Below are 22,904 nucleotides of genomic sequence, written 5' to 3'. Positions count from 1 at the left end.
ACAAAAAAAAAAACATCAAAATGTCTCCAAAGGAAATGTGGATTAGAAGAACATTTATTAAAATAACTCCTCTGATTGTTTATTTAAACAGTACAAATGGAAAAAAAAAAAAATCAGAATTTTTGAATTAAAAAAATGCACTTTAATTCAATAAAATATTTAAACAACAAATATATTGACAGTTTACTCATATAACCAAAATACATATTTTTCTCTGTAAATAATTTACAAGTAGAAATACATATTTAAAGACAATATGGAGGAACATTAAAGAAGAAACGGAAGCTGTATGAATCAGTGGACCTTAATTGTGCTGCCCCCTCGTGGAGCGTTGGTGTAATGTCAATGGATTAACATAATTAATCAATGAAGGTGCTAAAGTTTTATTATAAATGTTATAAAGGATTTTCACTCAAACCAAAGAAGAAAGCAACAAATAAAATCACCCACAGGATATTAATATTTTTAATAACTTGACTGAATACATTTTTGCTGGATATTTTGTTTTCCAATAAGCAACCATGAAACCATTTTTAATTGATAGACAATTGGAATATGAAATTTCCCTGATATTTAGACTACAATAATATCATTAACAGTTGGTTCTCCCCCTGGTGGTCAAAGAGAGTCATTTATGACTGGATTTGTGGTCAAATTGAATCGTTTGGACTGTTTCATTATATTATAAAGAGTCGGACATATTTTTAGATTAAAAATTTATTGAAAAAATTTCATGTTACATCTTGTATATATTTTCATTCATTGTTAAGATTTAAACTCCCCAAATAATAAACACAGGACACAGTAGGAATATTGTGGGAGTCAGACACAAAGCAAAAGGCTTCAGAAATGAAGTTTCAGGCAAAAACTGATATGAAGAGATGTAACTTTTTAAGATAATCAGTTTTTCTATTATTGCTTGCTGGTGTTAAATATAATGAGATATTCATCATGAGCAGTGCTCTCATTCCTGCTGGAAGCTGAAGTTGTTGATCAGTTCTGCCCGACAGCAGCAGAAATCAGTTTTCATAAACCTCAACACCTTCCTCTTCGTCATCATGGTTACACTCCTGCAGAAAAAAAAAACATATTCCAGATTAAAACTGAGTTTATAGCTGGTTCTGTTTGACAAACACACTGATACCGGACCCTCCAACTAAATAAATGTCAGCTCTAAGCTCCACGATCTGTTGGTATTCATTCACAGCCTCCAGCAGCAGTTTCTATACCGGCTCTCAAACTACAGACCTCGACAGCCAGAGTCCTGCAATTTTTAGATGTGTCCCTCGTCCTACACATTTGAATTAATTAGTGAAACTGAATCAGTAGTGTATAGTCAAGCTCTACAGAGCTGCTAATGAGTTCATATTAGAGCCAGGTGTAATGAAGAGGAGACATATAAGAGGTGCAGGACGCCGGCCCTCAAAGACCGGAGTTTGAGACCACTGTTCTATACAAAACACACAGAATTGGTTATTATCATAGGCCTGTGAATCAGAATTGCTCATTTAACACATCTCACTCTTTCTCAGTTATCAGCAGAAGTCATCCACTTCAGTGGATTAAGACTGTTTTCATACCTGACAGTCCGGTAGACTCAGTTGGTTTGGGGACCAAAGTTTCAGCATTTGTTACATTTTCAGCTGCTGTGGTTCAATTTCACACGACTCTGTGTCAAATAAACCAAACCGTTTGAAAAACCTGTTCCCCTCCTCACTTGTGGCTATACTACCATGAGAACCACAGAGGGAAACGATACGAAAACCTCTTAAGAAGCCACTGACAGCAACTTCCTTCTTCATGAAACGTAAACAAAAATGGAGTAGCATCAGAATTTTGTCTTTGGTAAAAGACCATGAGCCATTTCTCCAGGAAGAGCCAGAAACACTCATTTAATTTGGTTGTTTCCAGACTTCGTCTCTAATAATAAAATGATTGCAACCCAATGAGATTCAGATACTACCTCAACATTTGATTATTTTCTTTTCTTTTCTAAATCTGTGTTAAAATTTTAACCCATCTTAAGAGAAACAATGTTCTTGTCTGCAAACAAATTTTAAAACATCCACTTCTTTCTAAATTAACCAGTGTTAAGAACATAAATTTAAAATAAGCTAGTTGTAAAAACTTAACTATATGTTCAATATTAGATCAAATTAATGGTGTTTCAAAATAAGGAAATTCACTTCAAATTATATCCATGGTTCAATTAGCGTAATCTCTTACCTAGGATATTTCTATTGAAACATTATACACTAAGTTGAATTAAAATAACTTAGCTTGTAGTTCTCTCTAATTTAGAATACAGCTAGTTTCTCTGTGGACTGAGCAGCCATTCACAGGCTTCGTCTCTGTGTGTGAGTTTATCCTTTTTGACCACTTTGATAAGATTTAACAGCTGGTGTAAAACAATGTGGTCCTGCCAACAGAGTAGAGCTTTCTCTTGGGACAAGGTCATAAAAAACATCTGTCTTCATTCAAAAGAAAATAACACTTCTTTGATCTTAGAAACAGTTTTTTACTGGAACAAAGTTAACTAGATTTAAATGAACTTAGCTAAGGACCTTTCCCTAATTTGAATACAGCAGAGAAGGGAAACACGCCCTCCCTTTAAATGTATAGGACCCGGAACTTTAACTTCAGATCGCTCCGGGGTTGCCCGTGACGCTATCTCCGGGGAACGGTGCGGCGGTGAAATGGTTCCCCGTAACGTTTTGTCGTGGTGTGTGGATGTCTGTCGAGTGAGGTAAATATTGAATTGGAGGCTGTTTTTTTATTTTATTGAGTTCTGTCTGTTTCATTAGTTATTTGTCTAATAAATGTTTATGTTTTGGACTTGGAAAAATGTTTTGTCTTGTCTTTATGGTTCAGCTGATACAATGATGACCTCAATGGACCTTACCAAGCTCCGCCCAGAAACACCCTCTAAAACCCCACGTGGCTGCATGTCTCACAAGCAAAGCCTCGCGGAGCTTAGTTTCTATGTGTAAACATGGCATCTTTCACTTCGACTGACTCTCTGCAGAATATTTCTGAGTCGATTAGTTTAGCATTTCTGCCGGATTTTCACAAAATATCAGGCACAACAATGGACAGGGGAACCGACAAGTTTTTTGGACGACATCAAGGTGTTTGAGCTATGCGATGCCGCCAACATTGTCACAGCTAAATGCTACCGGTCGATGAGGAACACAACAGATCCTCACACCCTCAGCATAAATATAGCTGTGGAGAAGATCACTGATGCCTATTGTTCTTGCTAGGCTGGGTAAGTCGGACATTCATGGTTTTGAGGGTTCAAATGTGCCTAGGGCCTGATACACGGTACTCGGTGCTAGCGTGGCTAACACGATTACAGTTTAGTAAAAAACCTTTTCAAGTAAAATTAAATCTGTAATGTATGTCAGATGGTACACATTGCATATTGATCTGTTCAGCTAACGTAAGGCTGTAACTGACAGGCTTCAAGGTGTAGAAGTTGTGTCGGTACTGCCATTATGCTGTACTTGGCTAAAAGGTTTTCATAATGGATGTGTTTATTAGCAGCAGCAGAGGAGATATATTTGTCCACCAATGATCAGCAGCATTTGTGGTTAACACATTGATGGATATCATTAAAGTTTCCATGACAACTCACCGGAGTGAGTGATTTTGACTTCCTTTTATTGTAGTGGTCAGTTTAAGTAACAAAAAAGTGCATAAACAATTTCTCTGTTCTTTAATAATTTAGTTAAACAATTAAAATAAAATCTGAAGTAAGAAATTAAATTTAATTCAATAAAAATATTTATACAACAAACATAAATTCATATTTCAACAGCTTGCTCACATGACCAAGTACAAATGTAAAAACAATATGAACAAACTGAAGCTGTAAATAATGTGATTGCTATTTTAATCCTGATCATTACAGCAGGAAACCGTTTGATTCAATGTGCTTTGAATCAGTGAGAAATAAATGCGCTACCCCCTAGTGGAGCTTTGGTGTAATGACAATGGATTAGCACAAATAAAGGTTATGTAAAAAATGATTTGAACTTGTCTTTGTAATGCTTTAATAAATGCAAAAGTTGTAAAGAACAATACAAAAATCAAAGTGTAAAAAAGCTGTGAATTTTCAGCTGAAGCAACAATCCACAAAGACGTTCTAACAATATTGTGTCAACGTTCTCCAAACACTCTTGTTTTCACATTTTTCTTCTGGTTCTGCTGCTTTCTGGAAGTTATTTTCTCCACCTTTATCTTCATAAACACTGAGTCCAAACGTTTCGGTTCCAGCACAGTTTCAGGAAACATTTCCTCCAGGGAAAGTTTCCAGAGGAGAAACTCCTCACCAGGAGTAAAACATGCAAACCTGAGTTTGGGTTTCTGATTAGTGGAGTCTGTCTGATGCAGAAAGAACTATAATATTTTCATACATCTCTATTCTTTCGTCTTCTCTGTTGTCGAGTGTCTGTGGAAAACAAAGAGCAGAGAATCGAATTGTGGCATAAATGGGTCAGTTTGTCACTAATCTTCTGTTTTTGTCTTTTATTTTTATGTTTTTTCTAGGTCTTTTATTTCAGTAACCAACTTTCATGTATCACCATAGATATCCAGTGATTTTAATATAGCTTGTGAGTGGTCATAATGTTATGGTTTGTTATTCTGTTGTTAAATTATGCTGATACAATAAAACACTGATGATGTTCAAAACACATCTCTACTCAACTACCTCAAAGTGAACTGCTACTCTGTAAAAATTAAAATACAATAAACTATTTCTGTACATTTATCATTTCACTGTCCAGTATTTAAACTTACAGCATCTTCATTCGTCTCTGATTCGTTTCCTGAAAGAATAAAAACACACAAAGTGCAGACATGACTTTAATTTAAAGTATAAAAAACATTGATATTGTTTTACTTTGAAATGTGATTGTTCTCACTTTTAGTTTTCATCAATATGTCAACTGTAACCACAGATATTATGAGAACTGCCAAACCCACAGACACAATGATTCCTCTCAGCAAGTATGGAAAGTCTAAACATAGTAAAGAGACACAGTTATGGTGAATATCCACGAATGAGTGCAGTCAGGTAAAAATGTTTATGTCTACCTTGTTGTTCTGGTGGATTTTTCATAATTGCATCTGCAGTGATAGAAAGAAATGCTGGAGTGAGAATGTGTTCCTTATTGTTGTTGCAACACAGTTAATAAAAAAACCTGCATTTCAGCTGATTTAGTTATTTTGCATGCATGTCTGCATGTGCATGGTTTACAGTAATCACACCGATGAGGCCACTTAGTGAGCTCATCACCATATTTACAGACTTTTCAGTCAAAATATCTGTATTGGCCATATTGGAATCAGTGGATTTGGTTTTTAAGATCAGCCAGAAAACGGCAGCGCTGCACCGCCAGGTCAGAATAACAGAGAGGAGAAGGAAGGCAACAGTCTTACCTGTTTTCTTGACAGGAGGTGGAGGTTTGAAGCGGAAATGTTCCACTTTTTTAGTGTAAGTGTTGGTGACTTTACAGGTCAGAGACTCATATGGCTTCTGCTGATGCCCCGATGTCAAAAGCGTCATGGTGGCTGAGCAGGAAGGTGGTGAAATTTCAATGTCTGACAATGTTTCCTCTGCACCGTCGTACAACCACTCCACCACATATCTGCAGTCTTCATACTGCAGCACAGAACAGTTCAAGACGACCTTGTCGCTGACCTTCAGCTCCACCACTAGCAAAGGTTGAAATGTAAGGAAATAAATTGAGACATTAGCATCAAATGCTGTTCTAATTGTAAATTTTAACACTTACTGTCAATGACAGACAGAAAAATGTCTGCATCGTCTTGTTTTCCTGAGACGTTCTTCCTGCAGGTGTAAAAGCCGACGTCGTCCACTGTGACTGTCTTTATGACCAGAGAGCGGTCTGCTGAAACACTCAGCCTGTCAGATCTTCTGGTCACTTTTTTGCTCAGCTCTGTCACCAGGATCTCAGTTTCAGGTGATCTGAAGCCACTGAAGAGCCACTCGGTGGATCCAGCGTCACGCTGATGATCTGATCCGTTCCCACAATGCAGAGTTATTTCATCTCCAGCACTGACCGTGAAGAAGGACGGCTCTCTCCCAGCCACTGCTGTGAAAACATGACAAATAATGTGTAAAATAAAACGTGCATTCAGTTAAAGTAGAAATCTTCATGATATTATGATCTGTACCTGTAAACTGAAGCACCAGCATCAGGAATAAAGACGCTTGTATCCATCTAACTGCAGCCATTCTGCTTCTCTGTTCTTCTCATGGTCACATCTGCAAATGATTCACACTACAACGCTTTCAAAATATTGCATTAATGTGGAAATAACTTTAGTATCACTTCCTCACTGACTTCAGCCTGTTTTTTCCCTTCGGAAAGTCTTAGCCCACTTTGTTGATGGCAACAGGGTAAAACATGCATGTCTGGGTGAATCGTAGTAAATATGAACAGTAGAGAAAAGTGCCAACTGTTCCATAAGTTATTGTTTAAAATCTGATAGACTGCTAGTAAAAAAGCACACACATCATATTATTCACTGTTGTGAGACATGTTAGTTCCTTATTTCCCCCAGATGCAGCTTCATCTCCAGAGGATATTTTAGAACAAGAACACATCAGGGGAAGAGCTGTGATTTGCTTGTGACGTCAAAAACACTTGTATGTGTTTTTAAGTTTCCAATTAAGCAGGTTACAGGGGTCAATGTTTGCTTCCTACACAATCTTGCAAATGGTATTCACTCATTGCTTTCAAACACAAGAAACAAAAAGGCTTTCCATAAGGTTCTTTTTTTTTTAATCATTCTTCCAAAGCTGTATTTCCAGAGCTCTGAGGTCAGACACTGATGTGGGATGAGAAAAACCAGCATACAGTTTTTGCTCAAATTCAGGTTGTTGTAAAGGGTTAAAGACTGACTGAATGGTAACAGGCTTTGCAGTTCTCTGACTTGATAAACCTAAAATGTTTGCCACTTCCCTGTTTGTGCCACTCTGTCAGTCCTGTTTCTGAGTTTCACTTGCAAACATTACAAATGTAGCAAAACTGTCAATATTCTGCTAATGTCAAAAAAACACAATTTCACAGTTGTAATGTTTCCATTAAATAAGAAACACAAATAAAATCACAGGTGGAGGACGTCAGCCCTGGAGGACTGGAGTTTGAGTTACTTCAGTTCAAACCTCAGCAGAAACAGCCAGTTATGTCTGATATGTGAAACTTTATTGGAAAAGAAAAATGTCATGTGAGAACAATAAGCTGCAGTAAAACTGGAGACACAGGCAGCAATGTGAGCGAATAACATATAGAATTATAAACCTGATATATACAGTTACTAGAAACCATCAATTAAAAACAACATGTGACCTTTTAATCATTTTCATTTTAATTGTTAACTGTAGCATAGAGGCAGTTTGGATCACTGGATACTATAGTGGAAGAAGGGCCATGTGTAACTGTGCTGTAGATCACAGGAGCATTTTCATCATCCTCATCATCATCACCACAAACCTAAAAGAAGCATAAAAACATTGAATAAGGCAACTTCCCCAAAGTGATGATTCTGCTGCCCCCTGAACCACCAGGGCAGGTTAAGCACTGACCTGTGCTTCAGGTTTGGTCTTGTTGGAGTGGCTGATGGAGGCGTAGCAGACGGTTTCCTCGGGATCATCCTGCATACAGAACATCATGATGCTGAAACCATTTCATTATCATCATCAAAGCCTCTGAACCCTCTTTGGAACTGACTCAATTCTTTCACGTTTTGTCTCCATCTGCTGTCAAGATTTAGAGGATTTTGATCATTCGGTCTCGTTTAGTTTGATCAGATCTAAATACAATGACACCATACTTAATTATTAATTTGCATTTACTGTCTTATAAGGCTGCTTGATAAAGTTAGCATCTACATTAGCTTGCCTGTTTCTTGCACATAAAAACATTGTAACATGACCCTTAGCCTTCACATTTTACCAGATAACATTAATGTCATTCCAAAAATGCTAATAAGAAAATCCATTTCATTTTGTCATGAGTCGATTAGTTTAATTGTGCAGCTCTTAATGTCGCAGTAAAATAAAAGAAAACTCTGTTCTTTGGTACAAAACTACTTCAAACAAAAAAGTTTCTCATTTTAGCATAAACCCCAATGTGGACACATGAAGAACAAAATGATGTCCAGCAAAAGCTACAGACATTTTGCATATGGCGCCACACTCCCTGCTCCAAAACAACCTGTGAGCATCAACTCCTGTAAAACCTGTCAAAAACAGTCAGCTGGTAGCTTAACATCACTTTTATTTATTTTATTTCACTGTAAAAATGCTCATAACGTGCTGTGTCGCCATCTTCACAAACAGACAAGGATGCAAAGTTGTCATTTTATCAAAAACCTTATGAAAAAAGATACTGTGGTGATGGAGAGCAGCAACCAGTCATAAGAATTCATACACTTAATAAATATGCTTAATGAAAAGCAATTAAATATCGTATTATGGAGAAAGCATACATCTAATCTTTAGTAACCATAGAAAAAATGGCTCATCATTTTTTCAAAGGTGAGCCATGACCTTTGACCTTTAAAGTCTGCTCTGGTGTAAGAGGAAAGACCATTTATCACACAGTGGAATGAAAGATGCGCTCCGAATTCAGGCAGATTTGACCAAATCAACACGTCAGTTTCTAAGCCATCTAAGTTCCAACTGTTCGTAACTTGGTTAATGAACCCCGAGTAAGTGAGCTACCGACACAGACTAATAATCTCAAGCTAAATAGACAAAAAACAACTTGGGAAAACAATCAGAGTCGCTCCGTTCCAGACTCCAGTCCCTCATCTCAGACGTCTGTCAGGACGGTTAGGTGGCGAAGCTGCAAAGGGCCAATAGTGATGAATTCAACCGATGGAGGACAGTGAGTCAAAGCAGAGGTAGCGAGTCGTACTGCAATCCTTTCACCCTCTTTCTACAACCTCTTTCTGCACTCACTCCCCTGAGCCATTTTTAAGAAAGATAAACTAAATCTTGAATTATCACAATTACAGGTGTATTAAATGACTCTTTATACTTACAGTTTTGCCTTTCTTCATTTGCTTAGTTCCTGAAAGTATGAAACAAAGATGAGTGCGTCTCAAGTCTCATTCTGAAAGGTTGAAAATAGTTTTTATTCACTCAGACCTTTCTCACAGTTCCTCTTTTGGTGAGAACCAACAAGCAGAACTGCAGTAGCTCAAGGCAGCCATTTTGATCTCATCAATGCAAACACAATGATAGACGTGCTGCAGTTTCTCATCCACCATTTTAGCTCTTCTGATGTCAGTCAGTAAAGCATCTGCTCATGTACGCAGGAGTTTGACTGTCTGTGTTACAGACGGTTCACACTTTATAATAATTTTGAACTGAGTAACTGTTTTGTCATCAGTCAAGAGTTTTTATTGTTTTTAAGCATAAAATGTATAAATTAAACATTAATAAACCAAATAATTTACGCCTGCCACTCATAAAAATATCTTTACAACAAGTAATGTCAGGAAACTGAATAAACTAATATTGATGTTACCGGTGAGACTATAAAAAAAATCAAAGTTTATAGTTTGATTTCTCTCACCTCTTGTTTTCTTCATGTTGATGATCCCCACAGCTGTTATGATGATAGCTGCTGCACCAAATAAAATAATGATGTAATATAATAACTGACCTGTGGAGGATTAAAACTGATGGTTAATCGAGACGGTTTAGAAAAACAGGAGTGGACACTCTGACTGAAATCCATTACCACCTTTAATGTTGCTGTACTGTGAGGCCGTCGCAGTAGATGTGATGCTGGTTGGAGTTTTTTCGGTGGATTCGGTGAAGTTGTGCTTTGTTGTTGTTGTAAAAGCTGTTGAATGAGAATGTGACAGGAAAAAACCCAACAAACTGTGAGGAGAGACTCCATGTCATCTCCCTCATGACTAATGAGCTGCTTCTTTACTGCTTTGGTTGTTTATCATGAAGGAAAACCCACAAAATGCGAATATAGTTCTGGTCCAACAACAATACATGAGCCGCAGTATCGTTGTTGTGTTGTGTGCTTTCTCGTTTGTTAGTACGTTAATAAGTTTTTGTTTGTGTGTAAAAGTCATTTGGGGTTAAATTTATAACTCATCTTTGACATAATTTATCTGCAGCTCTAAGCAGCTGACATGCTTTTTATGAGTTTTCTTCACGGCTAAAAATAAACTGAAACACTTAATCTGCTTAATTTACTTATTAATCTTTAGTTCCTTATAACAGCTTGTTACAAATTAAATCTATCGCACTTTGTCAAATCAAATGTTTTCTTACACCAAGTCTGTTCGTGATAAAAGACTCATTTTACGACCTCTTAAAATGAAATGTATATAAATTAAATACAACATAAACTTTTATGTCCTGAGTAACGGGTCAGAAAAAACATAAAATATTGCGTCACTCTTTTGTGAGAGTCAACTGCAGTCAGGAAGCTACGGACTAGACAAGTGTTAAGTTGGACACAAATACTGAAAGCAGCATTAAACTTTATTTAATGTTTATTAAATTTAATCTTACCTGCAAAGTGAAGCATCAGAATTAAAGACAACCGTATCCATCCTGTTTCAGCCTTTTTGCTCATCTTCATCTCCTCTGTTCATGTTCGCTAACGACTTGAGTTCAAAATGGCTTCTTATTGAAAATAAACACCCATGAGCTTCAGGAGGGGCGACTTCCTCACTACGTCTTCACCCTGTTTCTCACTTGTGATGTTTGTTGTTTTAGTCTCTGCATGTTTTTAGAAACCTGTCAAAAAGACTTCCAACATTAGCATTTTTTCATTTACCTCCTTAGCGTATTTCAAAAGCATTTTTTAAAATATTTGCAAGAATAAAACAGTAGCTTTAAGAGTTGATACCTTTCGAAACAAGATGGGACCGTTTCTGTTGTGTTAGTTTCTGTTACCAGTTGTTGCACATGAACACACTAGCAGCATAAAGCGTCTCATTGTTCTCCTTTTTTTAAATTTAGACCACACAATGCTCATAGCAAGAGCAGATAATCATAATCTATTTAAACTTATGAAAGCAAACGTTGAAAAACCAGCAGCCAGAGCGATGTTTCTCAAGCCGGATGCTCAGGGCCCTCTGACCCACATGCTCTCTGCTGCAGTTCACCTCACTTACAAAAATGAGTAAAAGGCTAAAGGGGACGTATGATGTGTTTTCCAGTCATATAGAATCATTTTAAAGCACAATAAAGTAACTATATTACCTTCAGTCATTATAAAAAGGCTTTATATATGAAATATGTTTGAAAAGAAATGTGACTTTGTAATTTAATGCCTTGAAATTGGGTCTCTGTCTCTTTAAAAACTCCTGCTCTTTCTGAAACTCCACCTTCAGGAAGTCATCTCAACATGGCTCCTCTACTAACCCTTTAACAACATTTGTACATTCCTTCACCTAGAAGTAGCTCATATAATGAGCTCATCAGATGCACAGTTCCACCAGGTGTTTGCTAACTGCTGCTGCTGCTAGTCTGAAGGAGCAGAGTAGGAAAGACATGTGGGAGGTCTGAAAGGCAGAAGCTCAGAAACTTTGACACTGTTATTCCAAGGAGGAGCTTTAACACGAAGTAAAGCTCAAAAAGTTGTTTTTACACAACACTGACCCTTTGACAGGCTTCTGCTGCACTGAACCTGAACACTGAACCCGTTTTACTTTTCCATTGGCCTCTTCTCGTTTTCTGGACCTTCAGGTTTGTTTATTTTCAGTGAGTAAATTAACTACACATCAGTTTTTAAAGGTAATGATACCAAAGGCAAGTTGGAGGTTTATCTGTGGAAAGCAGTTTAGCTTCTGTTTACATTGGAACGTTTGGAAAACTGGGAAGAGAAATGTTTCTATTTACAGTCTGTTTGTTTTACAGAGAGACAATGTACAACATTTCATTAAACTTTAAAAACATGAATGTACCAGACTAGCAAGAAATTCTAATTTAAACCAGCAGTCTTTGGACTATAGAGAATGGAGAGCCATTTCAGCCAAAATTAAATAGATTGTTAAGTTATTGGCTTCTTTTTTGGCTGCACCGTGGCGCAGTTGGTGGAGCTGTTGCCTTGCAGCAAGAAGGTTCTGGGTTCGATTCCCGGCCCGGGTCTTTCTGCATGGAGTCTCCATGTTCTCCCTGTGCATGGTGGGTTTTCTCCGGTACTCCGGTTTCCTCCCACAGTCCAAAAACATGACTGTCAGGTTAATTGGCCTCTCCAAATTGCCCCTAGGTGAGTGTGTGCATGGTTGTGTGTCTCTGTGTAGCCCTGCGACAGACTGGTGACCTGTCCAGGTGACCCCGCCTCTCGCCCGGAACGTTAGCTGGAGAGGCACCAGCACCTCCTGACCCCACTGAGGGACAATGGTGTAAAGAAAATGGATGGATGGATGGATGCTTTATCTGTATTGATATTTACTTATTTCTGCATGTCCTTTTGCCATTGTCCTTATTCGTTTCTGCTTCATTATGATAATGAGGGGCAGAGCCTTCAGGCTACAACTTCTCCCTATTGGTTGGTTAGCATCACACTGTATTTAGCGTCAAGAAAGATGGCGACCCACAACCGGCTTATCAGAAAGCTGAAGCTTGGCAACTTTATTAGAAATTACAATAAACAATGGAATGAAAAACACTGTAATTCTACTGATTTGCCAGCATAAAAATATATATATTACAATAAACTTTGTAAATGCATTAAATGTTTGAAGGATTGTGATCCAAGCACTGCAGAGGCAGGATGGGAGCAGATTATGCATCAAACAAGCAGAAATGATCCAGAACAAAACAACTGGATTCAAATCCACAACAAATTAAAGGAAAATGGTAAAATGGACTGAACTTTTATAGGGCTTTTCCAATCATTTTGACAACTCAAAGCACTTTACAGTAGAGTCACATTCACCCAATCACACTCACCAACTGTCATAATTGTTGGGTGGAAGTGGTGAGGAGAAACGCTGAGACCCAGGTTATGGTGAAGATGATGATGTTGTTTAATGGTAGATGTTGCGGTACAGAACAACGGGGAGCACAAGGAACACAGGGAAACAGATTGGTACACACAACGTTAGACAAGGACAAGGAACACAGACAACAGGTGAGACTAAATACACACAGGGGTAATCAAGGGAACGAGACGCACCTGGGAAACAATCAACGGGGAAGACGCAGAGACAGGACTCAGAAAAAAGCTCAAAAATAAACACACAGAAACACGGATCATGACACCAACGCTCACACATTGTACACTGATACACAGATTGGTAGGCATTCAGTAGGAAATGTTGCTTTTTCTTCAGTTCTGGACAGCAGCTGATCAGATGACAGCAGATGGAGCTTGTAGAGTGCTGTAGATCACAGTGTCAGGGACCTGGAATAGCACAATAATATAAAAACATAAAAAATATTACTGTAACATGTTAACCATAAGTAGAGATGTTAATATTTAACATTGCTTTTCTGTGCATAGAGGAGGCAGACGGTAAATCCCAGTTTATCAGCTCACAGATGATGAATATCAGATTTGAACATTTTGAACATGAAGCCAATCCATGAATCTTTTGCAATATTTAAACTTAACACTTAAGACCCAGTTAGAGAAAAGGTTTCAACCTGGAAGACCTTAATGTTTCTACATTACATCACACCGTGATGAATAAATCTATGTTGCGTTTCTATGGTGGCACTCACGTTGCTTTTTGTCCTGGTTTCCATGCCGAGGTTCATGGATGCATAAGAAACATAAGGATCCACCTGCTGAAAGAAAACAAAGCAAAGAGTAAAAGTGATGGGGTTTCTGCAAACTGTAGTTAAAAAATTAGACTTTTTGTCATTAAAGGTTCTTCCTGTTGTTAAAGAGTTATCAGTCAGTTGGTTTCTGACACGTCTGCATGGACCAGACCTAACCCACAAAACCATCTGGTGTCATTCTGCCCTGTGTGGGTTTCTGATCAAACTGAGTCATTCACGGCAGACTCTGAGCTCACTTCCTCAGCTGAGTTTCATATCTGGGTGACGAAAGTCCAAAAAAGTCCAGAAGCCAGCAGTGGCTGAATGACGTTTCAAAATGTCTAAATATGTCATATTTCTGTGGTGAAACTCACAGGCTGGTCTTCCTTCTGCTTTTTATTTCCTAAAAGAGACAAGAGTTTGATTCAGCTTAAAGACAATCATGCATCATAGTTTATCATCTACTATTACTTTATTTTTATGCATATAAAAAAAACAACAGTTAAAATATTAAGCAGCGGTTTGCATAATTACATGGATGCTGTTTTTAGATAAATCAGTGATTGTTCTCACCTTTAGTTTTTATCCATCCGATGGTCACCATCGCAGTTATTAAGAGTCCTGCTAACAACATGGACACAATGACAACCCACCAAATCCAACCTGGTGGACAAACGACACGTTACATAAAATAAAACCACTGGAAGAAAGACACCTGAATAAAACATCTGGTTGAAATTAAAGGAAAAGGCTGGCTTGTTAAAGTGACAATCTGTGAAAACAACAATAATACTAGGTCAGATGGACTCTGTCTTATATATGATAACAGAAGCTAACAACTTTAACACAAATATATTTAGGCCAAGAAAACAGTGAAAAAACTTTAGAAAGCGTCTCTTTCTTTAGACATTCCTCTAATCTGTGGATATTTTTACTTTTCTACAAACTCTCTACTTTCTACCACAGCTATTGGAGACATTACTGCTAATATCTTCACTAAATTTAATTTAAAAAAAACCCAGCCTATACCTTAAGATATTTAAACTTAATAAAATGCATCTCTACCTCGTGATTTTGTTTGATTATGTTTGGTAAACGGCGTTGCTGTTGGGTTTACTGAAGTTTGCCTCCTGCTGCTGGTTGGAAAAGCTGATTCGGTTCTATCTGGTTTGGTTAATATTGATCTAGTTGTTGCTGATGTAGTAGATGTAGCTGCTGTTGATTGTTCTGTAAATTGGGATAATTTTGTGTTAATCAGGTTTGCAGATGCATCATTATATGAAAATAATCAGCTGATTAGATTAGATAAATGTTAAAAGTTTAAATATTTCAGGTTTGAGAGAATGATGAGTAATGTTTGATGTTCTCACCTGTTTTCTCATCTGATGACTGATGGCTGAAGGTGAACAGCAGGTCTTTTTTGTCATATGAATTATGTACTTTACACTTTAATAACTCATAAAACTTTGAGTTCTGATGCAGATGAGATGCTGGGATTCTGACAGCTGCAGAGCAGGAACCTGATACATTCACATCTGGTGATATTTTCTCTTTCCCCTCATACAGCCACACCGCTGAGTGTTTGCAGACGGTGTATTTAGACACAGAGCAGTTAAAGGTGACTTTTCCATTGTTTCTTTGTTCAGTCACTGGTGAAGATGGAGATATTTAGAAAAGACAACAACAGTAAATTCAGCTTCGTTGTTGTGTTACTAAGAGGAAGTGTGGCTAAATATCAACGTGATATAAATACTCACTGGTAACAACAGACAGATCAACCTTCAATGTGAGATTTGGGCTTATAGTCGGGATCTGTTTGCAGTAGTATTCACCAAAATCCTCCACTCTGACGTTCTTCATGACCAGAGAACAGTCTGCTGTGACACTCAGTCTGCCTGACTTAGCGTTAGCTGCTTCTGTGAAATCTCCTCGTTCAAACAATGATAGGTCTCTGTTTCCTGGTTGACTGAACGTCCATGTGATTCTGTCACAGTTGAGTTTCTCCTGTCCCACATTTCCACAGGGTAAAGTGACTCCATCACCAGTTTTAACAGTGAAGAAAGCTCGCTGCTGCCCAGCTGCTGCTGCAGGGAAAAGGTTAAAGACAATGTAGCAAATAACTGTTTGCAGGTTGATTGAGATGTAGATTCAACAATTAGGTATTAGATATTTCCTTACCTGTGATCTGAAGTATCAGAAATAAAGACATTGAAATCCGTTGGAAGGAAAGCATAGTGCTTCTGTCTCTTCACACGCACAACTGACTGAGTCTGCAAAGCAATCTCTTTTTAGACATGAAAACATTGCGTAGTCTGTGTGTGTATGAAGGTGTGACTTCCTCATAGAGACTCTGTGTTTGAAAAAAACTCCTCGGTGCCCAACTGCTGCAGCAGCAAATGCAAGAATAAGTGGAAAAATCCCCCCTGAAGGACAGTGAGGTTAAAATACAACATAAACTAAACATAAAACAACACAATAATTAATACGGCAGAACAATATTGCATCACTACAACAATTATTTACGCAAAACTGAAGTAAATATTTGTTAGATGTTTTCTTATCTATGATATGAAGTTTTAGAAGTGGAAATAAAGAGGTTATCTGAATAAAAGCTGATATTTCTGTCTTTCTCTGTAAAAATGGTTCCAATTTTAACATGCAAACCTGACGCAGGCCGTGTGGGTGTTAGAGGTTTCACTTCCTCATAGCATGTAAAAACATCATCCTTCCTCTCATTAACTTATAGTTCATTTTAAAAATTAAAACATTGTTTTTCACATGTTTTGATATCGTTAGGTTTTGGCAGGATGAGCTGCAGATCAAAGCTAATTTGATTCTCAAACTGAGACAGACTTCTTGGAAGCAAAATGATCAGATTAATGCACATCCTCACAATCCCTCCATTAAACAGATGCATGTTTTTAAAGGGACTTTTTGTGGAGGTTTTATATTTAACAATGTGAACCAAAAGTTTATGCTCTATTAGGTGCAACTGAATTTTACACCTAAAACCGCAGAAAGTTTCTTTCTTCGTAAGTACGTCTGTTCTCTCCATACGAAGTTAAAGAGGATGTGGACTGAGTGCATAAATATTTATACACATCACCTAATATGCTGTTGCTACCAGCATAGTGACAGCACTACGTCACCATGCAGTCACTGCATCATTTCCTGTTTTCGTATCGCATCTTTCAACAACCATCCTACGTGTTTAAAGTGTTTAGTTGACTAATCAGAGTTGGCTGAACTGTGGGAATTTTGTTGTCCAAACATGCACATTTCAGAGAACAAAATTAAAATATGACCTGAAAAGGATTCTGTAGAAGATTATTGTTGGTCATCAGGAAATTAGCAAAACTCGGTTATTTAGATCACAAATGGCATTACATGTTGGTCTCATTTTTTTATATTTAGAACTCAATGATTAACTTGAGGTTAAAAACAGTTTCATATTTAAAAAAACAAACAATAGTAGATAACATACTCAGTCTGGGACACATCATCCTACTCGTTGCCCTTTACATCTTCTTCCTCATCCCACTTATTTATGTCCTCTTCATCCTTCTTTACAAGTTCACCTTTTATCCAACTCATTGCCTTTTCAACACTTTTTTGTAGTCCTCATCTTCCTCATCCCTCTTTACAGTTAACATTTATTCTTTACAACAAAGGTTTTTACCCCAGGGTTCAACCCTTCTTTCTCTTTTTCCCACTCGTTCAGATTAACAATCTTTTTCCTCACATCCTGACGGACGACTCAGTTGCCCTTCCACTCATCGCCTCTTTCATACTTGCCCTTCTGTCTGATATCTTCTTTGGGTTCATAGAGCTCATTTTGATTAAACTTCAACCATGTTAAAGTTGCTTATTCAATTTGATTCAAATCCCGGACAAGCCCCCAATTTTTATGACCGGCTCAGACCAACAACACAAACAGGAGACAATGCTGCTGAAAGATGCATAAAAGGAACATTTATTAAAGATAAAGCACAGGGTTGACAAGAACTACATGATTCTAACTTGTCTCACTCCATAGGTATTATCTTTTAACCCTACCGGGACGAAGCCAGCTGTGGAGCGGGCAAGCACGTGACACATTTATAAGGCTTCGTAATAACACAGACGGCATACCGAGTGTTCATTTCACCTCTGGTGGACAGTACGGACTTCAAACTTTATAAAAGTGGTGTTTTTATATAACTTTTGTGGTTATTTACTTGAAAATAAAGCCAGGAATATGATCGATCATTTCCGCCTTACTGTGTGGGGGTCTAACTGTACCACATTTCGACACAACCAATGAAAATGTGTTGACGGTCTGTTGCTAGGTAGAACGGAGACACGTGGGGACAAACGAGGGGGGGGGGGATTTGGATACGGCAAGAGACTAGGGAGAATTGATGCTGTGGATTTTACTAAAAGTGTTTCGATAGGTTTTTTATACAGTAAGTATGTTATTTAGAGTTTGTGGTGTGTGTAGTGTTAGTAGTAGTTTTGCTAGCGATCGCTGCATGGCTTCGTAGCGAGCGCTGACGCACTGAGAAGAGAGAGACTGCACGCCGGAACGGCCATTTAGACCTTGGCCTACATTAACATTGTAGACTCATGTTTTGTTTTGGAAACAGAACTTTGAGAAAGATGTTGAAGGTTACGATACAGGATTATGACGGATAAAAAGCTCTCCGATGTTTTCGTACTTTGCTGTAGCATCATGTTCATTAGTGAGCCTCCTGCTGAAAACAACACATTATCTCCCTTTTTATTTATTCAGTTATTAAAAACTAACACATCTCATAAGAACAGAGAATGTTTTCACCTTCAGTTTTCCTCCGCAGCAGGATTAAAATGATGCCATCTTCAGAGTCGCCAAACCCAAAAGGACAATGATGTCTCTTAATGACTTTAAAACATCTGGACAGTCTGATAAGCCAGTACATTTAAACATGACTCAGTATGAAGATGTTTCAGTCAAAACTGATGGCATATTCACATTTTTAATTCTTTAAAATGAACAAATACTTGGAGTTTGAAGTGATTTTGACAGTTCTCACCTTTTCCTACACCTGGACACTGTGAGTTGCAGGTGAACAGCTGGTCTTTCTTATCGTAACCATCTTTAACTTTGCACTTTAACTTTGCACAAAGCTTTGCGTTGTGTTGCAGATGAGATGCTGGGAAAGTCACAGTGGCAGAACAGGACCTTGACGCATTCATGTGTGACGATATGCTGTCTTTGCCCTCATACACCCACCCACACCACTGAGTGTCTGCAGTGGACATAGTTCGTCACAGAGCAGGTTAGGTTGACCTCATCATCGCTCTCCTGTTCAGTCTCTGGTGAAAATAGAAATATTGTTTTAAAATAAAAAAGCTAAACCCATTTCTCATTGTTGAACTGTTCAAACAGAAACAGGATGTACTGGTGAGAACAGACAGATCAACCTTCCTGCTGAGATTTTGTCCTGCTCAGTTCTCACACTCAGTCTGTCTAAATCAGCCAAAGCTTCTGCTGTAAAATGTCCGTGTTGGAACCATGTTTTTCTGGTTCTGGACTGTTGGACCTCCCGTGTGGTTCTGTCGCAGGTATTCTGTGCTGGGATCTCCTTTACGCAGGGCAAAGTGACCTCATCACCAATTTTAACAGTGAAGAACACACGACGTTGCCCAGCAGCTGCTACAAAAACCACAGAGGAAGAACAAACAAATTCTCACTAATAATACAGTGAAGTGATTTTAACTGCAAGCAGAAACTAACAGCTTCCAAGTTACACACAATGCATGACTGTCTTAACTAAAACAACATATAAATATTTATCATAGTTGTTTTATTTCAGTCAAAATGTTCTGGTGGATTTATTCGTAAACTGAAGTATCAGTATCTGGAGTACAGATCCATCTGAAAGCGATCATTGTGCTTCTGCCAGCTTGTCACATCCACAAATTTAGCTTCACCCAAACCCTTGGTGCTTCTGCTGATGTAATTTCCTCAAATTGCTTAATTTTACGTTGGAATCCAGATTCCCAAGCATCTGGGGATACTCTCTGACCGTTTTTAAATGTCAGAGAGCCGTTTAAAGCTTCGCCTCATCTCTGCTTTTATCTGATATTTCTGTTCTCTAGTTCTGGTTGTTTATAATCCATGTAAGACGTTTAATTTATTCATCTCTGTGCAAGAAATTTAGTCCAGCTCTGGATCAAAAACAGCTTGAGGTCTTGGTCGTTAAAGAGTATGATTCAAATAATTTAATAAATAAAAAGAAGTTTAAAATGGTGACAAGTTTCTCATCGCTTTTATTACTGTTAACCTGCTGTTTTGTCTTAAATGCCATTTAAATTAGATGCAGTTTCTAACCAAACCAGGTGGTGGCGCTGCACCTCCTACTTATCAAGACTCATTTAAATCACAAAAAAGCTGATAAATGTGGATTAAACTCAAGGCAACTGGAAACAATGTCTCCACAATTTAAATGTTACCAGCAGATTGTATTAAATTATAAATTACCTACCTGAGCTTTGGAATACAGATCTGATTGCAAATGTTCAAATGTTTTGGAAGCTTTTAACTGGATTGAGTAAATCCAGTCACCTAAACGCACTGTATTAAATTATTTAAGACACAGTCGTCTTGATTAGATATATAAAATCCGAATTAGTTCAAGAAAAATACAAATATAAATAAAAACTGCAGTGCAGTCAGATGAGGGTCTGACCATGTGGTTCGATCTAAGCCCAGAGACATTGTGATGTATCTCATCAAAGAGGAAAAATCCTGGATTAACTCAATTTTCATTCTGAGAAAATCGATACTCTCAACTTCGTGTCACTCTCACGTTCAGGTTTGTTAGCAGGTTTGGTTTTATTTGCTGTTTTTCCTCAGTTTGCTTTATTCTGCATGTCTGCAGGAAATCCTTTGTTAAATTCAAGAAGCAAAAGTTATTTTTGTCATCAATTTAGCTTTGTAATGACTATATTAAATATTTGTGACTAGATTTCTTCCATGTAAACTGAAGTGTTATAATCTGTAGTAAAATCAGATTAATCCATCAGAATGTCTTCATCTGTGTTACATTCACAGCTGCTCTGACGTAAATATGAAATCATTTTGCTATAACTTCTTAAATATGATGTATTCTAGTTCCTTATCTCTGGATGCTTCTTCTTTTCAGTGGTTTTCATGCTGTTAGATGTTTGAATTTATACATTTTGCTGAAGTTGAGCCTACTGACATTCAGGAGGTCATGTTTAGTTGGACGGAGTTTTGGTTGTTTTTTTTTATGTCACTTTATGTTTAGCATCGTAGGACGGGTGCATTTAGGTGTAAATTTCTCGATACGTAAAGGCTGAAGTTAATTCAGTCTGGAAGAGGTGGGTTTCTAAATTATTTTGGTTTACATTCCAATAGTTTTGAAAGTTGTACTGTCTTTAATTTTGTCATTTAGAATATTCATTTATATGGTTTGTCAAATTTGCAGGTAAAATGAGGCTGAGAAACTCTGACATAAAAGGTTAAAATCAACTTCTTCTGAAATTTCACCAGCATCATGATCATTTTTCTCTATTAACCAAAATATATGACTATATTTTGGTGAAGTTCATGCATATAAAATTACCTATAAATCAAAGGAGGCTGTGGTAGAAACTGGAAAAGCCCAGACTGACGTCTTCCTCCCAGGGATCCAACAGAAGTCGTGTTTCTGTCAGTAAAACAGGTTAAAATTAGACTCCTATGTCGGTGGGGAAACAATGAGTAATATACTTGAATATAATAACAGCCAGCATTATTAATCTTCAGTCTGACTGCAGACTGTCTAGAGAAATGCTGCATCCCTTTTTGCAGATATGAACCAGAAGCTGCTTGGTGTCGCGCCGCCTCCGCAGCCATGACATCCTGTTGTTCCTGTGCCAAAACTTACAAACACAATCTGGGGGTGTTTATTTTAAGACGAGTCCTTATGAAGGTCATAGAAAACCCAGTGGGCAGAAACTGGATGTGTGTTTATCTCACTAGAAATACAGGAGGGACTTGTCTCACTGGAAGATTTAGCATCGGTTTTGCTCTTTCAGTGAGACAGTTTTCATCCTTCAGTCATGATGCATTCAGAGTTTATGTTTCTCTACAGCAGTAGAGAAACAAGATATAACTTCTGCAAAATTCACATGTGACAATTTACTGCAGGTCCAACTAAAAAGGAGTGACTGTTTTTTTTTGTTTGTTGCTCAAATTTTACTGTAAATGTCGGGTAAATTTACTCGATATGACTCGATATGACGGTTAAACCTGTCTGAGTTTCTTTCCGAACTCCATCAGTCAAAGTCAAAATCTGTGTCACAGAGTTTTGGAGTATAAAACTATTAAGATTTGTTGTTTTAACAAAATTAAACAAAACTAAATGGTTTGTTAAGTTTTTATTATCATCTTTGTGCACAAAGGGAGCTTTTGGTTTTGGGGTCATTTAACCCCTTATTTTCTCAGAAAGGATTCATCTTTGGGCTTTGGGTCATGACCGAAAGAACGAGATCACGGGTACAAGCGGCCGAAATGGGTTTCCTCCGCAGGGTGGCTGGGCTCTCCCTTAGAGATAGGGTGAGAAGCTCGGTCATCCGGGAGGGACTCAGAGTAGAGCCGCTGCTCCTTCATGTCGAGAGGAGCCAGTTGAGGCTCGGGCATCTGGTCAGGATGCCTCCTGGACGCCTCCCTGGTGAGGTGTTCGGGGCACGTCCCACCGGGAGGAGGCCTCGGGGAAGACCCAGGACACGCTGGAGGGATTACGTCTCTCGGCTGGCCTGGGAACGCCTTGGGGTTCCTGGAGGAGCTGGAAGAAGTGGCTGGGGAGAGGGAAGTCTGGGCCTCCCTTCTGAAGCTGCTGCCCCCGCGACCCGACCCCGGATAAGAGGAAGAAAATGGATGGATGGATGGATGGATGGATTCATCTAACTTCACATCAGTTTTCAGCAGCTTCTCAGTCCCTGCCAGAAAAAAAATTATTCCCCCTTCATGATCCCGCCACACCCATGCATCACTGGGTAAACGGTGATGAATAGTGTTAGTTTTTTGTTGCTACTCCCTCTATCTCTGCGATCCTTTTTAATTTGTGATATTCTAATGTAAATAGGCACCTTT

At 38.1% G+C, this 22,904-nt stretch overlaps 2 protein-coding genes across 5 annotated transcripts; both read right to left on the bottom strand.

The window, feature by feature from the left end:
- Positions 1-3,620: 3,620 nt before the first annotated feature.
- LOC103457302 (uncharacterized) lies at positions 3,621-10,833 on the bottom strand. 2 transcript variants are annotated; one of them, XM_081602690.1, is made up of 11 exons: positions 10,580-10,833; positions 9,789-9,890; positions 9,618-9,707; positions 9,082-9,110; positions 6,205-7,687; positions 5,802-6,122; positions 5,446-5,721; positions 5,101-5,133; positions 4,929-5,024; positions 4,804-4,832; positions 3,621-4,453 (listed from the first exon to the last, which is right to left on the bottom strand). In XM_081602690.1, exons 5-11 carry the CDS (start codon positions 6,263-6,265, stop codon positions 4,373-4,375), a joined length of 897 nt encoding a protein of 298 aa, XP_081458816.1. In that variant the 5' UTR covers positions 6,266-7,687; positions 9,082-9,110; positions 9,618-9,707; positions 9,789-9,890; positions 10,580-10,833; the 3' UTR covers positions 3,621-4,372. The 2 variants fall into 2 exon arrangements, with proteins under 2 accessions (XP_081458816.1, XP_017157669.1); XM_017302180.2 differs by lacking the exons at positions 9,082-9,110; positions 9,618-9,707; positions 9,789-9,890; positions 10,580-10,833 and having other exon boundaries at positions 6,205-8,045.
- A 1,775-nt stretch (positions 10,834-12,608) lies between these two features.
- Positions 12,609-16,090, bottom strand: LOC108165760 (uncharacterized). 3 transcript variants are annotated; one of them, XM_081602696.1, is made up of 8 exons: positions 15,962-16,090; positions 15,541-15,867; positions 15,154-15,432; positions 14,849-15,010; positions 14,357-14,446; positions 14,158-14,186; positions 13,745-13,807; positions 12,609-13,424 (listed from the first exon to the last, which is right to left on the bottom strand). In XM_081602696.1, the coding sequence occupies exons 1-8, from the start codon at positions 16,014-16,016 to the stop codon at positions 13,371-13,373; spliced, it is 1,059 nt and encodes a 352-aa protein (XP_081458822.1). In that variant the 5' UTR covers positions 16,017-16,090; the 3' UTR covers positions 12,609-13,370. The 3 variants fall into 3 exon arrangements, with proteins under 3 accessions (XP_081458822.1, XP_081458821.1, XP_081458820.1); XM_081602695.1 differs by having other exon boundaries at positions 12,610-13,424; positions 13,745-13,810; positions 15,541-15,864; XM_081602694.1 differs by having other exon boundaries at positions 12,610-13,424; positions 13,745-13,810; positions 15,962-16,089.
- Between the last annotated feature and the right edge of the window lie 6,814 nt (positions 16,091-22,904).

Source organism: Poecilia reticulata, chromosome 21, assembly GCF_904066995.2.
Source record: "Poecilia reticulata chromosome 21, P_reticulata-male-v2, whole genome shotgun sequence".
Lineage (NCBI taxonomy): Eukaryota > Metazoa > Chordata > Actinopteri > Cyprinodontiformes > Poeciliidae > Poecilia > Poecilia reticulata.
This window is presented reverse-complemented; position numbering and strand designations above follow the sequence as displayed.